The 20,494-nt window shown below is 40.3% G+C and overlaps 1 protein-coding gene across 4 annotated transcripts in view; it reads right to left on the bottom strand.

Annotated features, from left to right (window-relative positions):
• The window catches only part of LOC149259102 (histidine acid phosphatase family protein), a 364,966-nt gene that overhangs the window by 237,672 nt on the left and 106,800 nt on the right, over positions 1-20,494 (bottom strand). For all 4 annotated transcript variants that reach the window (XM_089417454.1, XM_089417462.1, XM_089417470.1 and 1 more), the window contains one exon: positions 1,747-1,837. In XM_089417454.1, the coding sequence (XP_089273580.1) occupies positions 1,747-1,837 (91 nt within the window). The remainder of the gene's footprint in view (positions 1-1,746; positions 1,838-20,494) is intronic.

Below are 20,494 nucleotides of genomic sequence, written 5' to 3'. Positions count from 1 at the left end.
GACACGCCTATACAGCAAACAATGAAACTCCCAGGTTCGATCCCCATGACTTATCCTTCAGGCACTAGAGATAGGAGCAGAAAAATCCTTCGATTACTGCGATAATCAGAATGAAAACTATTGCAACGTAGAAATTATGACACCCAGTTCAAAATTATATAATTAAAAGAAAAACAACCAAAAAAAATCCAGATTCCTAGAGAGCTATTTCGAAATGAAACAAAATTTTTCAGATAATGAAAAATTATTTCGAAAAATACCTAAGCTCTGATACCATAATCAATGAATGAATTGATTTGATTTACATGAGCAAATGAAGCTCAATAAGTAATACAACGATATTTAGAAACTGGTTGTTTCTATTTAGAAAATAGAAACAACCAGTTTCTTCTAAGAAACTGCTAAAAAGATAAAAATACAACAGCTAATAAGAATGAGCATTAATCACTAAATAGCATTATTCTAATATGGCTTTATTTACCATGGTTGTTGATTGATTTTCACAAGCCAATTTCAGTCTGAGTGTACTCGCCCTATTATGCTCAGTGCTGCTGCTACGTGTTGTATTCTTTGCAATTTCTTGAATTCAATTTCTAAACGCTGCTTGTCCCCGCCGCCCAGAGTGTGAAGTTAATAGTGGTCGTGATTTGTGGCTCGTGGGTGCTCATTGCTACTCATATAGTTTTATTAATTGATTTTGACTTTTTATTATTTTATGTCATATATATATATAGTCGAACTTAATGCCAAATCTCATATGAACCTCGTCGGAAAATTCGAATTCGAATCGAACTTAATTGTTTCTGAACTCGAATTTGAACCCGAACCATGTGACATAGGTTGTAGTAATGTCAAATTCAACTAATTTAACTTTAATTATGTTGTGTCACATGATTCCATAGTATGTTGTATTAATTGTGTGCTAGTGGTTTATGCCACCCAATTTCTTTTAGGATTCAAATCGTCCCTTTGGCATATTTCTCGATGACTTGTATCTAACGCATGCCTCAACTACTAGAAATACAATATAGGGCATCATTGCCTAAGTACGTTGTGTGATCAAGTATCTGCATATAATTTGCGGTTTGCACTTATTCTCTAACAATAAACAAAGAAGGCAGACCTAAACATGGCTTTTGCAACAAAGTAGGAAGGTCAAAGGAAGGCAAAGTATAGAGCAGAAAATAAACAAGAAAGGAAATCAGATACAAGACAACTTCAAGCATGGAACTTCAAAGAAGGTAAAGTAACAAAGGAAAGTACTGTTATTGTGAAACATCTCATCATTGTGGATGGTAAAGAAGGGAAGTGTGACTACTATTGTGTTACATCATAAATATACCACAACTGCAAATACATAGCTCATGGCGTCAGGACTACAGGATTTCTGCACTGCTGTCATATTGGTTCAAAACCCAATGGGTATGTGCAAGGATTTTGTTAAGTGACTAACAGATGTCCAAGTACAAGAAAATGCTCGAGTCATCTTTAAAGCACTCAAATAACTACTATCGAAAAACAGCCATCAAAAAAAAATGAACAACAACAACCTAAAGCCAAGGCTAAGCCTGTAGACAGAAATCTTCCAAATCTGTAATGGCAAAAAAGGAACAACACACTTTCACAAAAGTTACGATTTGGAAAAGAGGGATTATATCATAGAAACCACCATATCAGTTTTAGACAATAGAAAAACATCGTTACGAAATAATCAACTGAAGAAGAGGGCTTATAAGGAGTGCTCACCACAAGATTTAAAAGAATCGGAGTACATCCATTGGGAGGCACTGCGGAATTTTGATTATCATCATTCATTGCTTCTTTTCCAGCACCATATCTGCACAGTTACTGAGTTTATAAGCTCCCACAGACTCCTATGAGAAAATAAAATATAAACTAGTCCATGGAAAAAAAAATACAATGAGTAATATAAGTGGACTCTGGACCTATTAATAAATGTCAAAATAGCACACAGGAAAACATCTTCAACATTACTAAAGGCAACAACAAATTCATTTGTTATCAAGGATCAAAGGAAAGAGGAATCATGTAGAGTGACCAGAAACCTTTCTCGTAAAAAATATTAGCCATCAAAAGGTTTGTTGGTTCCATGCACAAGATTTGGTCAACATTAAAATTTTAACATGACACTTGCAGAATATAACAACGATATGTATGATCATCTCAATGCAATCATAAAACATAAAATCTACATATGTACTTTACTAATGAATCGTATAATACGAAGTTTATGGATTGAAACTAGCATCTCCCTGCCAAGGACATCCAATGCAACAATTCCCAAACTATACTTATTTGCATCGTGATGATCCTTAACCATACTCATCCACTGAGCCATAACTAACATATTAAGTAAAAACTTTATCCAATGACCACCAACTCATTTGCCGACAACCAGCTTATCCATTGAGCAACAATTCAACCCTTGAGCACAAACGCATATGTTATCCAACAAATCATCCATTGAGCATCTACTCGTCCATTGAGATACATTTGAGTGAATAGAAATGCACTGCATACGATCCCCAATAACTACCAACTTCTTTGCCCTTCTATTTAATGTCAAGAACTGTAACACTAACAATAGCATCACCCAAATGATATGTTTAAGGCAAATATGTGTGCACTCTTACTACAATTTCACTAGTGACAGCAATCCAACCTAAACATCCCTACTCAACTCTAGTTTTACTAAGCAAAGTTCAATAAGTTTTCCACCCATTTATTCGTTAGCTTTTAAGGTTACTCCCAAAGTATTCACACCATGTTTGTGTTGATTTTTCAGGATTTCCTAGAATGATAGTTACTTCCAATGATATCATTAATTATTTATCTTGTGTCACTTCATCATAAAGCAATTACACATAGCAAATCTTCAACATTAAACAATAATAACAATAGAAACATGAAGAGCCAGCCAAACACAAGAGACACAAAAATTACCTTGGGAAAACCCCAAACCAGGGTAAAAACCCAGCAACCTTTTCTTAGAGAATTTGTCCATTCCAACAAGAAATTCAATCTAATTTCCCAGTCAAAAATAAAATCAAACTGACCAATAACCAAACCCAAGTCAAACTTGGTCAAACAGAGACAAATTTGGCCTCCTGAAATTTAGGTCTGCTTCAGATTTGTCCTCCAATACTGCCTCAAATAAGCCCAAATTTTGCCTGAGAAGATATCTTTTATGTGAGCTGAATTCCACCCAATGGAGGTGTTGGTTTTTGTAGCATTTGATGTTGCTCTAGTCTCGACAGTTTTCAGAGACTCCAGAACCCAGAAAAGGTTTCAAGAAAATCCACCTAAAAATGCCTTAATTAAGTTAATTAATCGGTTATTAAATTTTTCCTAAGTCGAACTTAGGGAAAATGATTAATTAACACCAATTAATCTAGGAAGGTGAGATTTCTCTAGAAACTCACACGGATCGACTAGGAAATGATCTCAGCCACTGATTAAGATTTAATATTGGTCGTTGGAGTCCCAACTGGAGATTGTAAGAAGAAGTCGATGGGTAGATGGAGGAACACATTTGAGGTTGAGTTTCCTTGGGCAGTTCAATTTTCCAGAGAGCAGCGTTTTGTCGGAAGAGTTCGAGCTAGAGAGGGGACGCAGAGACAAACGGGCAGATACAGTGAGTCCGGAGAAAGTCTTCTAGTTTCAGAGAGTAGCTTGCAGAGAAGCATAGATAGCCACAGAGAGGTTGTGCAATAGCCTCTAGAGGGCTATTCGATTTACCCGGAGGAAGGGTTGTTTTAGGTGCTAGCGGTTAGAAGAAATACAAGAGGGCCAAGCTAGAGGCTTCCAAACCAGAGGTAGTCAGTCAGTAGTTGATTCGAGGTAGTTCCGAGCCAGTGAGTTTCAGGCCTGCGCAAAAGTGACGCAAGGCCTACGCAAAGGCAATTTGAGAGCCAGTTCGAGTGGCTTGATTGACCCAAAATTGCTTGTGAGGTGAGGAAAATTCCTCACTAAATTTTTGCCAGTATTTTCTCTGTAGGATTGTCAGTTTTCGGCATCCATTTGTACTCAAAATTTTCTCACTACTGCTTAATAATAAAAACCCCAAGCCGTTGCAACCAATTTTCCCACATTCGGTTTTTCTAGGGACTTTTGTCCAAAAACAACAGTGTTATTTGCTTTTTTGTGTGCCAATATTTTCTCAGTCTCGAGTTTATCTTTCGTCGTATTTATTTTGGTGAAAATTGCACTTGTGAATTATTAATTATTTGTCATAGAAAATAAACTGCAAAATTAATTTACAGTTAGAAGAATATTTTCCAGACGCTGCAATAGTTATAAATTTTCAAAGGAGGAGGCAAAATGACCTTTATATTGTTGGAGTTGCAACTAGAGTAAATCTTCATAACATAAAATTATCATTGACGTATTTATTATATTCATTTATATTTTGCTAAAGCATGTTCTTCATGCTTTGAGAGTCAAAAAGAGTTTTAAAAAAAATAAAAAATCTAAATTTTATTTTTGAGTCATAAGCCCACAAGAAGGCCAAGTCGGCTCTCCTTGGAAAAGTCGCCCTAATGGGACCTATTCGACCCTCCTAGACAATTATATATAACAGTCAATTCGACCTCTTGGAGAACCAATTCATTCATCACTTCACCTATCATTTTCTGCACCTAGACAACAAGAAGAAAGGTCGAAGTCAAAGGAGAAGAAGAAGTCAAAGTTTTTCTACCCTACTGCAGCTCGCACGTATGACTTTTCTGAGGGTATTTCTGAGGTAATTGCAAGGCCGAAATTCAGCCTCTACGACAGTGCCAAAATTTTGAATTTAACCAGATTTTAAAGGGTTTGACCAACATTGACCTTCACTCGTTGGAGTAGACTTGGAGGAGGGTTTGACTTGGAATCTTTGTGGCAATTGGTCTTGGATATCTCTCATTTTGATCTAATTCTATAAGAGAAGGATTGTTGGGTTCTCCCCTTATGGGTTTTGCCCTGGCCTCTAGCCTAACTTTTGGTTTCCATTGTCTCATTGTGATCTTTATGTTTTGACATTTGTATAATTGTTTGATGAAGAAGACATAAAAAGTAATAAGAAGACATCTAATATTCACAAGTAATTATCAAGAAGAGGAATCAAGCATTAAACTACATAGCACTTGATTTCTCAACATGGTATCAGAGCTAAGGTGAAGGAAGGAAGCTTGAAGATCACATTTTGTTGGCACTCTTGATTGAAGACATCTTTGTAACAGCTCTCTCTCTCTCTCTCTTTCAATGGCCAAGTACATGAAGGAAGGTCTCAAGGCTCTAAGGATTCTCCTTGAATCCATCAAAGGATACATCACCAGCTTTGTTTCTAAACTATCTAAAGAAGTCAAGGACAGAAATCTTTACTCTGTTCTTACAGGTTCAATTGAAGATGACAACACATGGGTAATCGATAGTGGAGCTTCAAGGCATATGACAGGTGAATGTGGACATCTCAACACTCTATCAAAAGGAAGCTCTTCTCACAAAGTTGAACTTGGAAACAAGAATAACTATTCTGTCAAAGGCAATGGATCTACCTCCACCGCGTTGCAATCTAGTGGGAATATTCATCTCAACAACATCCTCTATGTTCCAGGTTTGAAAAAGAATTTACTTTCTATTTCTTGTTTAGAAGATAAAGAAGACAATATAGCATTTATTGATGGCAAGGTGATTGTTTGGCTAAGGGATTTAGTATTTAGATAATGCTAGAACTATTGGGATTTGTGAGAGGAAGTTGTATCGACTTCTAACTCCTCAAGCTTTAGTACACATTGACATCAATCCATGTGAATTGTGGCATAGAAGATATGGCCATCTCCATTACAAGATATTGCCATCCTTGAGTCAAATGGTTACAGGTATGCCCCAATTGAAAGAAGAACATGAAGGAGTTTGTAAAGGGTGTGCTCTTGGAAAAAATGTGAAGAAGCCATTTCCTAGCAGTGACTCAAGATCCAAGGAAATCTTGGACCTAATCCACTCTGATGTTTGTGGCCCTATGTCTGAAAAATCACTTGGTGGTCATCAATAATATGTAACATTTATTGATGACTATTCCAGAAAGACTTGGATATATTTCTTGAAGTCTAAAGATGAAGTATTCGACAAATTCCAAGAGTTCAAAGCCGAAGTTGAAAATATGATAGAAAGGAAGATCAAGACCTTGAGATCTAATAATGGAGGTGAATATACATCTAAAGAACTTGTGGCCTTTTGCAAAGAAGCTGGGATTAAAAAGGAGCTAATAATTCCCTATAATCCCCAACATAATGGTATATCTAAAAGGAAGAACCAATCTATTAAAGAATGTGTAAGAGCCATGTTACATGATCAAGATCTTCCCAAATTTCTATGGGGAGAAGCCTCTATGACCGCAATCTACATTCAAAATAGAAGCCCTCACAGAATTCTTGGCGACATAACTCTGGAAGAAGCCTTTACTGGAAAGAAGCCTAATGTTGATCATCTCAAAATCTTTGGATGTCCAGTCTACATTCATATTCCCAAGGACAAGAATATTTGGATGTCCAGTCTATGTTGGATTTTGCAGGTATAAGAGGAATCTTCATTGGTTATAGCAACTCATCTAAAGCATATAGAATCTACATCAAAGAACAATGTCGTATTAAAGTAAGTAGAGATGTCACATTTGATGTAAGTGACTGATCCAGGTGGATATTGGTGGCCACCCGCTAATTCCACTTGGATCCCCACCAGTGCTTCTTTCAATTTTTTCAGTTTCCTTAATTATAGCACAATTTACTATTTTTAGCAGTTTTTCGGGTCCTAAACTTTCGGAGCCGTTTTGAGGCCCTAAACGACGTTTTTTGGGAAATCTACCGCCAGCGATTTTCTGTTTAAAATCGTCTTTTCCGTCGTAGTCCTCGGAGAGATCTTTCCAACGGGCTATCATGCGCGTCAAACGGAGATAATATGACCAATTCGCGACCCCGGGAAGTTGGCTGTCCAACTCACCCCAACGGGGCCCACAAACTCTTGGTGTTACATCTCCTCGGGTTAGGGTTTTGGTTGTTTAGGGTTTTCTCTTATTGTTCAATAATAAAAAGGCCCTTGAGCCTCATTGTAAGACAGTTCAGAGGCATGTAGCTGCCACATCTCTTCTCAGAGATAAGCTACCATTGCCCTAGCTAGTTTATTTCCATTTCTGTTTGTAAGCATATTTCAATATTTTACAGTAATGAAATGAAGTATTATTTCTGCTGCATATCTGTCTTTATGGTTATCTTTGTATTTTATTGCGTTCCTATTTAAATCCGGATCAGTGACGCATACAAGAAGTCCAAAGATATCCCCATTGACTCTGATGAACAAGAAGGACTTGTCTTTCCCAATGAAGATAGTCCAAGGCAAATCAATTCTCCAAAACCTACAGTTGATCATCAAGAAGAACCAGAAGGACCAAGTGAACACGCAGAACCTGTCATCATTCCATAAATCTGAAAGAGACATGCTTAGCATAGAACAACTTTACAAGAAGTTGAAGGACATGCAACCCCAAGAGGAAAATTCAAAGAAAGTAAGAGACACAAAAGATACTCTGGTTATGCAACGTATATGACCAAACTCATTGAATCATAACAGTTAAAATTGGCAACTAGGTCCAAACTCCATGTGGGTCATCTTATTTATGGTAGCTGATATTTTTCTTGGATCCCTCTCATCGAGAGCTGTAGGATTGATCTAAAGATCATCTGATTCCGATAAGTATTCATAGAGTTATGAATTTATTTGTGTTATAAGACAATTTGTCAAGGTCGGTCAGCAACCAAACTGCCCCCACTTGTGTTCAACATTTTAGCATAAATAGAGGTGGCCTTCAAGTCATTTCACACACATACTTCTATCTTGATTTCTCTCCACTTGTATTGGGTTTTAGTGGAAGGGAAATCTAGGAGTGGAAGCCCTAGTCGTTGGAGAAAAGAGGCAGCCCAAGACGCAGATGGAAAGCAGCCCAAGACGCAGATGGAAAGCAGCCCAAGACGCAGATGGAAAGCAGCCCTAGACGCAGACTAAAGGCTGCCCTAACACTGGTCTAATCCAACCCTATGCGCTGGTCTAATCCAGCCCTAACGCAGTCAAGTTTATAGGCCGCAGTGAGGGTTTTACTTTTTTGTAGGTGACAGCGTGGTAAGTAAGGGTTGTTCCAAGTGCATAATGTTGGGCAGATTAGGTCTAGGAACAGCTGTGTGGACAGCATATTGAGCAGGAGTCTTAGCCATTGTTTGGAGTTGTCCTAAGTGTTGGAGAAGCAGCCGAGTTCCCTTGTTATCATGCCACAGCAATAAAGGATTGTTGGAAGGGTAGCCGCAGTCATAGGACTGCTTTGTGGGCAGTTTTAGTGACACATTTATAGGGTCGCGGTGAGGAACTTCTATAGTAATTGGGAGATGAAGTATGGATGGCCGAGAAACCTAGAACAGACCTCCTAACCAGGCCACAGTCACCTTTAAGGACAGCAAGGCAACTAGTACAACAGTGTTAATATATACATGGGACAGCAAGGACATAGTGCTACTAACATGCATGGGACAACAAGGACATAGTGCTGCTAACATGCATGGGACAACAAGGTGACATAGTGCTGCTAACATGCATGGGACAACAAGGTGACATGGAGCTGCTAAGACACATGGACAACATCTAGGTATGCTAAGACATATGGGACAGGTGCTAAGCTATGGCAAGGCAAAGTGGGACAGCAGTTGTGACATGGCAGAAGGCACATGGTACAACAGCAAACATGGTACAACCAATGTTTTAAAACTCCGACTCCGACTCCGACTCGGCCGAGGGTCGACTCCGACTCGGCCGAGGGTCGACTCCGACTCGGTATCGACTCGGCCGGCTCGATTTCAATGACTCGGTCGTTGTAAAAAATACATTAAATATTTATTTTTTATAAAAACACATAATTTTAAAGATTTTCATTCATGTTTCCAAACACACAGCATTAGAACATAGATAGAAGACAACATATGATCAAAGTAGGCTCATGAATATATCCATTATATCAAAATGGCACCCAGTGCGTTGTCCAATACATACACGATGATGATATAGAGATCAAAACAAAAACACATAACCAAGGAGGCTATAAATGGCCTCTACAACAAAAGTCTGTGACTAGTACTACTGGCTACTGCTAGAGTTTCCAACATCATCTGGCTCAGTGTTACTTGGGAGCAGGAGCGAAAGTGAGGAGCGAGAGCGAAAACGGGAGCGGGAGCGACATTTTCAGAAGCTCCTGGTTTGGGAGCGAATCCCAGAGGAGTTCGACAACCAATGTCACTAACATCAAGGTACATAGGGGGATTGGTGCTCTTGATTAAATACGAGTTCCATACCCTAATACATGACAAAATTCAATGGAAACATTGCAATCCTCCAATCCTGAAATCCTGAAAAATTGATAAGTTTGCTGGATTTTGAATGAAATCTAAAATTCTACTTTCTCCATATGAAATCTAATGAGGCCAAAACCACTCTCAAACATCCTGAGTCATTTCATGGTAATGTTAAAAATTTAAGTAAAAGGATGAAAATGAAGATTAAGAATTTAACATTACCATGAAATTTGAATAGCATATCAATAGTAGAGAGCATTTGAATGTCTTAAATAGGGTTTGGGAGGGGGAAATGGACCCCAAATAACATTTAACTAATTCATAAAACACATTGGAGTCCAAACCAATCAGCAAACACTTCAAAATTTCGTTAAAAAAATGTCAAATCGCTGTTTTGATGGGGTTACGGGCCGCTGGTTATGACTCGGCCTACTGAACCGTTTCCTCCACCGAGTCACATTTCTAGGCAATGAAACGGATCAACTCCGCCGTTTCCATTTGGAATCGACCGAATTTTAAAACTATGGGTACAACAACAAGCATGGACAGCATGGATAGCAATGGCGAGCATGGTGCTGCAAGCACATGAGACATGCAATATGACAACACGGTTCAACCATGGCACATGGGACAGCAGTGCAGCATAAGGTGCAGCAGTCATGAGGTCCAGCATTATGATGATGAGTGTAGCATGGTGCAGCACAGTGAGGTGCGGCATGATGACAAAATGCAGCACAATGAGAGGTGAAGGAGTCACCTTGGAGAATCAGTTGAAGCAGCATGTCTTCAACTGATCTCATGTATCATCTTCTTAGAGATGATCTCTGCTTTTATCTAGATAAGTCAAAGTGTTGACTTCTGTTGTAAATGTACTATCTCTCTCTCTCTCTCTCTCTCTCTCTCTCTCTCTGCTGAACTATTGAAGAACATATCGGAAGAATTGATCAAGGGTTACCCCACATTGGGGTTTGTCCCTGGCTAGCGCCACATCTTGTGTCCTCTTGTCTTGGCTTGTCTTCTGCAATTTATGTTTATGTTCTATCTGCAGTTTACTTTAATGCTGATGTGGTTGCTAATCTGGAAAAGATATTGAGCTAACTATGAAAATTGAAATAAATTTCTCTAAGCATAGAACATACCTAAAATTAACAATAACCTTCTACTTACAAAAAGGCAGTTCAACAACAAGTATGGAAGAATGCAAGGTTGGAAGAATACCAATCAATAATGAAGAATGATGTTTGGGAAATTATTCCTAGACAAAAGCATAAATTTGTGGTGACTTCCAAATGGGTGTACAAGATCAAGCATGCAGTTGATTGGAGCATCGACAAATATAAGCCAAGATTTGTGGCTAGAGGATTCTCTCAACAAGAAAGAATTGATTATGATGAAACTTTTGCTCCTATAGCCAAATATATGGCAATTAGAACTCTCATCTCTATTGCAGCCTCTATCGGATGGAATATACATCAAATGGACGTGAAGACCGCTTTTCTTAATGGCAATGTTGTTGCACAAACTAGCAGGATTTGTAAAGAGGCAAAAGCTAAAGGGCACAACAACACTTGGGACAGAGGCCCACTATCACCACAGCCTAAGTCCCCTACTCTTCTCGGATTTCACCGACAGGAGGAGTCCTAGTAATACTCACTTGTGATAGATATATATCTATGATAGGTTTGAAGTGAGAGAAGGGGGCTCATTCAATGGAAGGGTTCAACAAAAGTATGAGCTTTGGGAGAAGCTAGTAAGACCTTCCACGAAAAACCCCTTAGAAAAGAGCCTACATGACACCTAGAGTTGAATAACATAACAAGATATGGGCACATCCAAGGTCAAGGTAGACAAGAGAAAAGGCAATGTAAGATTTACTTCAACAAGTACTAAAGCACATGCCTTCAAAGAAATCCCCAAGTTGAAGGACTAGCTTCGAAGATTCTCTCTAGAAGCAATGGCTAGGGTATCAATTTTCCCAAGATTCCACTATGGGAATCCTACCAAAACTTGAGGATCCCTAAAGGAGACACTAAGGAAGAATCTTATCCAAGTGAAATTCAAAATGCCTCCCTACAAAGAATTTCACACCAAGCGCTACGGGAGCCAACTTATCCTTAAAGGGACGAATTTTAAGAAGAGAAAGAAGGAAAATTTTATGGATTAAATCCAAGTTAAACCACCAAGGCACTTGACTAGTGCCTAGACCATTGGGAGCATGGAGCCATAGGTTCTTAAAATCAGTTAAATTGACCTTCAAGGAGGCTAAAAGAGGAATCCCTAATTACCCACTTCAACAATCACCTTCTTAATATTGGTTAATGAAGTTTCATGGATAAAATGCAATGATAATCCACTAGGAACATTCTTTCAACATTATCAATGAGTAACACATGCAAAAACTTACCAAGACTTCAAACTTGACAGATATTCAACCAAACAAAGTGCTAATTCTTAATCAACAGAACGAATTCCATGCACTAGACATTAATTGCAAGACAATTTCAGCATAAAGAAACACTTACAATACAATGTAGAGTATATCCATCCATCGACAATACATTTAGAAGCTCCAAAAAGATAGCAATATATACATACATCAAAGTGCATCCCAAAGACATCCAAATATCTCCTTAAATTGCAGGTCAAAATTCTCTAATGAGGCATGCAAAGATCCCAAGTGACGGTTTGAGATGAGAGTAGCTCTCATCTATTTATACAAGCTCTAGCAATTCGAATTTCTAATTATAAAGCCCCTAAAACATAACAAATGATGTGAAAGACCCTTGGTTACAAGCCAACAAAGATAACTTAACAAATAATCATTATTTAATTTCCTTTTAGCCCACGTAAAGATTACGCCATCCATGCACAGTGCTCTCCAAGGCATATGTTGAGGTCTTTTGTGCTAAAAGTGTGGGAGAGGGCCTCAAAAATCTCCCCATCCAAATGGCATGGCTTCAAGGTCAAACCCCATGACCAAGGGAGCAATCAAGGCTTTGATGCTTACTGAGCCAATCTCTCCAGCCAAACTCCATGGCTTCAAGATCAAACCGCATGACCAAGGGAGCAATCCAGGTTTTGATGCTTACTGAGCCAATCTCCTCAGCTAAACTTAAACCCCATGACCAAGGGAGCAATCCAGGCTCATAGTTGCTACAACGTCAGCACTCCCTTTAACCAAGGGAAACATTCTCAATTACTCCAAGCTTGTCTCACAAGTACACCAACTTCATCCAGGGACAAAGGCTCTGTGAGAAAATCAGCAACCAACTCGATCATAGAAATATGAAAGGAGCCTCACTGCTCCACGTGATTTGCCTTGTCATCACAGTCGTCTCCCGCACTTGATTAAACAATCCTGAAGCTACCTTGCTTCACAACTTGCTAAGCAAACTGCAATATCCTCTATTTCAGTAGTGTTTCTAGCTTCCTATTCATCATAGAAATCATCAAAGTGACCTATGGCACCGGAAGTTTGCCCATCTTCATTATGAAGCTCTGCCAAAAGTAAGGAAGATGGTTTCTAGGATGCCTAAGGTTCAATCATATCATGATGGAGTGTGTCTGAGATGTGCAAGTGGAAAGAAATTGAAGAGACCATTCCCTTCTAGCAGGAGCAGGACCAGTGATATTCTACAACTCATATATTCTTACTTATGTGGACCCATGCCGACAAAATCTCTTGGTGGCTACCTGTACTACATAATCTTTGTGGATGACTTCTCCCTAAAGACATGGATATTCTTCTTGAAACACAAGGATGAAGCATTTGATATGTTCTAGGACTTTAAGGCACTAACAGAGAATCCAACAGGGAAAATGTTAAAATTTGGGTACTAGAGGACAAGTGGTTCCCTAAGGCTTTGATCTTTGGCTTAGAGAAAAGTGTCCAAATTTATTTGTACTTTTCTCCTAAAGTGACTTTATAAGTGGTAAAGTCAATTTAACTTAAAAGTGACTTTATAAGTGGTAAAATTACATTCTAATTTAATGGTGACTTTATTAAAGTCAATGAAGAATTAGAAAGTGAAAAAGTGACTATGGAAATAAAAGGCAAAGTGGGTCTTTATTTAACTGGGTAAGTTAAAAAATAGAAAGTGAGAATTAAATGCACATTTATTCTCATCCCTAGATCTAAATGAATCTCAGCCATTAGATCTTAAGGTAACTCAAAAGGTCATTTAGAGAGTAAAAAGAGAAGAGAAGAGAAAAAAGGTCAATTCCTTCTTTCATGAGCATTTGAGAGAAAGAAAAAAGAGAGCAAGGAGAAAATTTATGAGTAGTGGGGAAGTGAAGGAGAGCAGCAAGAAGGCATTTCAGAAAATTTGGGCAGTAGCATTTATTGGCACGCATCCCAAGGAAAAACCACACAGCAAGAGAAAGGGACAGAAATTGAGGAAGAGTGACAGCAACAAGGCCATGAATTTCGAGGCAAGTTTTGGTCACAAATTTCGAGGCAAGTTTTGGGCATGTTTTTCGAGGTAGGTCATACAGCACTTAACGTTGTTTTATTGCTGGAAAATTTTTGTTTTGGTTGTTTGCTAATTGGCACGATTTTCGAGGGCAGAGTTCAAGCACGGAAATCGAGATAAGTTGTAATTTGTGGTTGCTGGAATTTTTACTGTGTATTTCAGTTTCTCTGTAAAAGCATTTTCAGAAATAAATATGAGCTCTCAAACTGGTTTTCCCCAAGAGTTGTAGGGGGTTTTTCCAGGGTCACATTGACCAAAAATCACTGTGTTATTTTCTGTGTGTGGCTGTCATAATTTTGCTGTGTTTTATTTCTGCAATTTCAACACTTGTGAAATCTCTAAATTTGTGTTTTTTTTAAAAATTGTCATTTCCAAATTTTAAAATTTTTATCATGCTTGGATTTAAAACTAAATGCATGGAGTGATAAGGAAAATTGATAACCGAAGTGGGAGTTGAAATTTCTTCATAAGAGAATCAAAGTCTTCAGGTCGGATAATTGTGGAGAATTCACTTCGAACGAATTCATTGACTTTTGCAAGAAAGTTGGGATCAAGAAAGAAACCATCATACCTTACAAACCTCAACAAAATGGAGTGGCTGAAAGAAAGAATGGGGCCATCATGGAAGCTTCCCAAGCCATGCTACATGATTAAAAATTGCCAAAGTTTTGGCGGGGTAAAGATGAAAAATACTACAGTCTATGTTCAAAACAGGACCCCTCATCAAGCCTTGGGAGACGAGACCCCCGAAGAAGTGTTCACAAGTGTGAAGCCCGATGTTGGACATCTAAGGATCTTTGGTTGCCCCATGTACTTTCATGTGTCGAAGGACAAGAGGAACAAGTTGGAAGCCACTGGAAAGAAAGGTATGTTTGTTGGTTATTTTGAAAATTCTAAAGCTTTTAGAATATATGTGCCTAGTCAAAGGAATATTGAGTTTAGCAAGGATGTGACTTTCGATGAAGATGTTGCCCTTGGAAAAGCAAGGGACATTCCTCCTCCTCCTGTTGAGAAGAAGGATGATGACATGGACCTACTAGAATGTCCTTTTGTGCCCAAGCCTAAGACAGATGTTGTTGAAGACCCCATGGACCCCTTGGATCCTCCTCCATGTGATCCCCCTGCCAAGAAGAGACCACTTCGGCTTCGTGATACATTACAAGATGCTAAAAGACATGTCGACGCCACAGGAACCTTTAGAGAAAGTAAGAAGCCTTGTCGATATCAGGGTTATGTTGTGGCTCTGAGCACCATCATACAAGTTGAGCCTCCCACCTTTGAAGAAGTAGCGAAAGAGCATGTTTGGAAAGATGCTATGGCCAAATAATATGAATCTATAATGAAAAGGATGTATGGGAAGTAGTTCTGAGACCTAAAGGGAAGTTTGTTGTGACTTCTAAATGGTTTTACAAGATCAAGCATGGAGCAGATGGAAGCATTGAGAAATATAAGGCAAAGTTCGTGGCTAGAGGAATCTCCCAGAAAGAGGGAAAAGATTATGATAACATATTTGCACCAGATGCCCGCTACACAACCATTAGATATATTGTGGCTGTAGCTGCTAGCCAGGGATGGACTCTTCACCAGATGGATGTGAAGACCACGTTTCTTCATGGCATACTCCAAGAAGAAGTCTATGTTGAGAAACCACAAGGTTTTGAAGTACATGACAGGAAGACTCAATTGTGCAGATTGAACAAGGCTCTCTATGGATTGAAGCAAGCCCCTAGGGCTTGGTATGCCCATATTGATAGCTACCTGATGAAGCTTGGATTCACAAGAAGCAATGTTGACCTGAACCTCTACTTCAAAGTTGTACAAAGTATGCCCCTTATTTTGGTATTATATGTTGATGATTTATTCTTGAGAGGTAGTGAGCCTCTCATGCGCGAGTGTAAGAGGGAGTCTGCCTCTGAATTTGAGATGAAGGACCTTGAATTGATGCACTACTTCCTGGGCTTAGAGGTGTGGCAAAGGCCTTGTGAGATTTTCTTTTCACTAGGAAAATATGTTGTGAAATTGATGGAAATATTTGGTATGGTAGAATGCAAGTCCATGCCCACACCGATGAAGATGAACTTCAAGAAGCTCTGTGGAAAAGTTGTTGGACATGACTTGGCGAATCCCTTTGAGTATCGACGGTTGATTGGGGCACTGATGTTCCTTGTGAGCACCCGACCATACATATGTTTTGCAGTTAACACTCTAAGTCAATTTATGACTGAGCCTCTACATGCACATTGGGTCGTTGCTAAGCATGTGCTGAGATATTTACTTGAGACGATTAATCTTGGTCTGAGATATACTGTCGAAGATGTGAGACTACATGGTTACACTAATGTTGACTGGCTCAGGAATGTTATTGACAGGAAGAGCACATCAAGATGATGCTTTAGTTTGGGCTCTGCCATGATATCTTGGATAAGCAAGAAAAATAAGTCTTTTGCTTTGAGCATGGCTAAGGCATAATACATTGTTGTCGGCATGGCTAGCTGTGAGGCAGTATGGTTGATGAAGCTCCTTGAAGAGTTGTTTGAGCAGGTTTTGGGCACGACAGTGATATATCACGACAACAAGAGTGGGATCCGTCTGGCAGAGAATCTTCTGTTCCACGACAAGTCCAAGCATATTGAGATCAAGTACCACTACATCTGAGATATGATGCAGTGAGGAGCAGTGAAACTCCATCACATTTCAACTGACGAGCAGATAGCAGATATTCTTATCAAGGCTTTGCCAAAAGAAAAGTTCTTGGTCTTCCAAGAGCAGCATGGACTGATGGATGTGACTGTCCCAGGTAAGGGTCACGGCTGATCAAGGACATTGAGCTATGCTCTTCCCCCCTGTTTGAGCTCACAAGGAGAAGAATTGAGTCGGAGACCTCGTAGGGTTGAGTGAACTCTGGACAATAAGATAGTCTGTGATCCTTACCCTCTACGGTAAGTGGTATCCTACCTATTGTCAGACAATAGGATATACTGTGATCCTTTCCTTCCATGGTAAGTTGTATCCTGCCTACTGTCACTTATAGGATTTGACTGAGTATACCTCAGTTGGCATCCTACCCACAAGCTGGGCTTGTTGGGATTGCCACCCATCTGGCCAATGGGTGAGGAGACTTGAGATAGATTGTGATCCTTACCATTTATGGTAAGTAGTATCCTACCCAAGTGATGGGATGCAGGTGTTCTACCACTGACTCTTGAGGGTCAAGATGGGAAGATCAGTGAACAATAGGATAGACTGTGATCCTTACCTCTCACAATAAGTGGTATCCTACCTATTGTCCTTGGATATAGGGTGTTAGATGGAGCTCCCCTTTGATGATTCTTCTTCTTTAGATTCAAGAGTGTTGAGAGGATGAGCAAAGATGAGCAGAGGCAAGATATGACTTGATTCATCGATGATGATGATGATGATGATGAGACATTTGAGACGAGACTTATGATGCAGTCGGAGTTTTAATTTGGCAACTCAGGGACAAATTCCCTCCATCACAGAGCCTTCACCACCTAGAGAAGCCCCTACTAGCCCTTGAAAGAATTTAAATTGGACAAGGAAAAATATTATTTTTAAGGAGAAATCCACATGTGCACAAAAGTACAAGTCGACTTGGGCAATCTAATTCAACCCCTTGAGACACATATAAATAGACCACATGTCACATCACTTTGGAGCATCATCACAAACATCTTGGTTTGGACCAATGTTACACGAATCATACTCATATAAGACTCGTATAGCTATTGACTCGACGACTCATATAAGAATCGGGAACAACCCATATAAGACTCGTATGAGACTCGGTAAAATAGAACTCAAAATAAGACCCCCTTTCCCTCCACCTGATGTCAAAAAAAAATTAAAAACAAAAATCGAAATTTACTTCCGAGGACGGGTCTTATATGGGTTTGTATGAGTTTCATACAAGTCGTATGCGAGTCAACAAGTCAATGCAAGTCATATGTGAGTCTTATGCGAGTAAGGGTCTTATGCGTGGTTTCTATCCGAGTGACCCGTTTCGACTTATGACTCGTCAAAACCGTGACTCTTGAAGGGTCTTATAAGGGTCGTGCTTCATTGGTTCGTATAGCTCTGAAATTGCAAGTTTATCTTCACACATGCGAAGGAGAGAGAAGGATTTTCTATTGGTTGAATTCATCTTATGTTTTTGGATTTTGACCAGTGTTGACTTCTTGATCTTGGAACTTAGTTTGACTTCGATTGACTTGGGAAAATATCTATTTTGGAACACCGAATTGATTGGTCAAGAGGGCGAATGAGAGGTTCCTCACCTATCACAATATAGTAAAGGTTCGGATCTGCCTCACTCTTTGTGAAACCCATCCCCCGCAAGTATGTATCTATCCTGGAGTACCAAGCTCTATGAGCTTGCTTCAGGCCATAAAGGGCCTTCTTCAGTCTACACACATGTGACTCCTTCCCATGCACCTCAAAGCCCTGTGGCTACTCAATGTACACCTCCTCCTGTATGAAGCCATTGAGAAATGCAATCTTCACATCCATCTGGTGGATCTTCCAACCCATCTCTGCTGCTATCGATATAATGGAGCGGATCGAAGTATATCGAGCCACGGGAGCGAAGGTCTCCTCATAATCAACTCCCTCTACCTGGGAGAACCCTCTAGCCACAAATCTCGCTTTGAATTTCTCAATGCTACCATCTGCAACATGCTTTACCTTGTAAACCCATCTGGAAGTAACCACGGATTTGCCCTCAGGCCTCGGCACCACCTCCCAAACATCATTCTTCATGATAGAAGAATACTCCTCCTGCATGGCCTCTCTCCAGACCTGCTGGCTAACTGCCTCCTCATAGCTAGAAGGCTCAGAGTTAAGGATGTTAGTAGCCATTGCCATGTAGCTACAAAGCCTCTCAGGTGGTCTACTCTCTCTAACCGGCCTCTTAGGCTCAGCAAACAGATGTGGCATCTCTCAAGGTGTCCTAAAGCCACTTGGGCATCCTCTTCCCTGAGCATACTTCTCCCACTGGAGAATGAAACTCGTCCTCCTCATCATCATCATCAGGAGCCTAAACTCCTGACAGTCTGTATGTTGTCCTCATGCCTGCACCTGAACCTGTAGAAGCTAAGGTACTGTGTGAACTGTCAATTAGTGGACTCCCTAGTGAACTGCTCTGTGGACTGCTCTGCATGCTGCCCGTAGCACCACCCCTCTGGCTCGGCGAGCCACTGCTCACTCACAGACCTGACATCCTCATAGATGTACCTCCGGATCCTCCTGACCCCTGCCCACTGGATCCCTGCGACTGACTAAACTGCTACTGAGGGTCTAGCTGATCCATATACTCTAACTTCCATGACCTCCTAAAGGCCATGTCCTCCTCGAACTTCACATCCCGCCTGACAACAACTTTCCTCTGTGCAGGAATGTAAATCCGAAAGGCCTTTGAGATCTCACTGTAGCCCACAAAGATACCCTTCTCTGCAGTGGGCTCTAGTTTGGTCCTCTTCTCCTTGGGTATGTAGGAGTATGTAATGCACCCAAAGATACAAAGATGACCAATATCAGGCTTCTTCTCAAAAAAGCCTCCTTCGGAGTCATGTGCCCCAAGGCACGATGCGGACTCCTGTTCTGCAAATAAACAGTTGTGTTGCAGGCCTCTGCCCACAAGAACAATGGCAACCCCTAATCATGTAACATGGCTTTGGCAGCCCCTCCGATGGATCTGTTCTTCCTCTCCGCTACCCCGTTCTGCTGGGGGTTGTAAGGAACAGTGAACTCCCTCCTAATGCCTGCCTCCGCACAATAGTCAACAACCTCTCCAAGCGTGTACTCTCCCCCATTATCCAACCTCAGGGACTTGATCTTCCGACCTGTCTGTGTCTCCACAAGAGCTCTAAACTCCTGAAACCGCTTGAAGACCTCACTTTTGGTCTTCAAGAAATAAATCCAGGTCCTCCTGGAGTGATCATCAATGAATAAAACATAGTACTCATATCCACTCAAGGAAACGTGAGACATCCGACCGCTCAGATCAAATGAATCAAATCAAGTATCCCAGTCGCTCTGTTGTCACTACTGGGGAGAGGGGATTTGGCAAACTTGCCCATCGCACATCCTCTGCAAGTATCAAAGTGATCAGTACTGAAATCTGGCACACCTGTAGTGATCTCCCGCAAGGTTCTCAACGCTCCATGATACATATGCCCCATCCTGTGGTGCCAAATCTCACACAGCTCAGAACTGCTAGCTCTGCTGTCAGTACTACTGCTCAATGCCAAAAGGTGCTGGAATACAAACTTGTACACCTTTGCAAGGCGTACACCTATCGCTCTAGCTGAATCAGCTGGAGTGCCCCTAGGATACATCAACACCTGTCCTCCCCTGAACAGTACCTCATATCCTCTGTCCTCCAAAGCTGAGACAGATATAAGGCTCTTCCTCCAAAGCTGAGGCAGATATAAGGTGCCCAATATCTGCCTTTCACTGTGTGCTAACTCCGCTGTATGGACTTGCTAGATTCTGCCTTGGAATGTGTGCCAAGCTGTTGCCTCCTTCTCCTCTCTGTCCAGAAATCTCCCTTGCTCTCTTTCTCTCCTTCTCTCAATCTACTCATGAAAGAATGAATGACCTTTTCCTCATTTTCCTCCT

The sequence above is a fragment of the Pinus tabuliformis genome, chromosome 6 (assembly GCF_031772625.1).
Source record: "Pinus tabuliformis cultivar Carrire ecotype Pingquan chromosome 6, CPIR1, whole genome shotgun sequence".
NCBI classification, from domain to species: domain Eukaryota; kingdom Viridiplantae; phylum Streptophyta; class Pinopsida; order Pinales; family Pinaceae; genus Pinus; species Pinus tabuliformis.
This window is presented reverse-complemented; position numbering and strand designations above follow the sequence as displayed.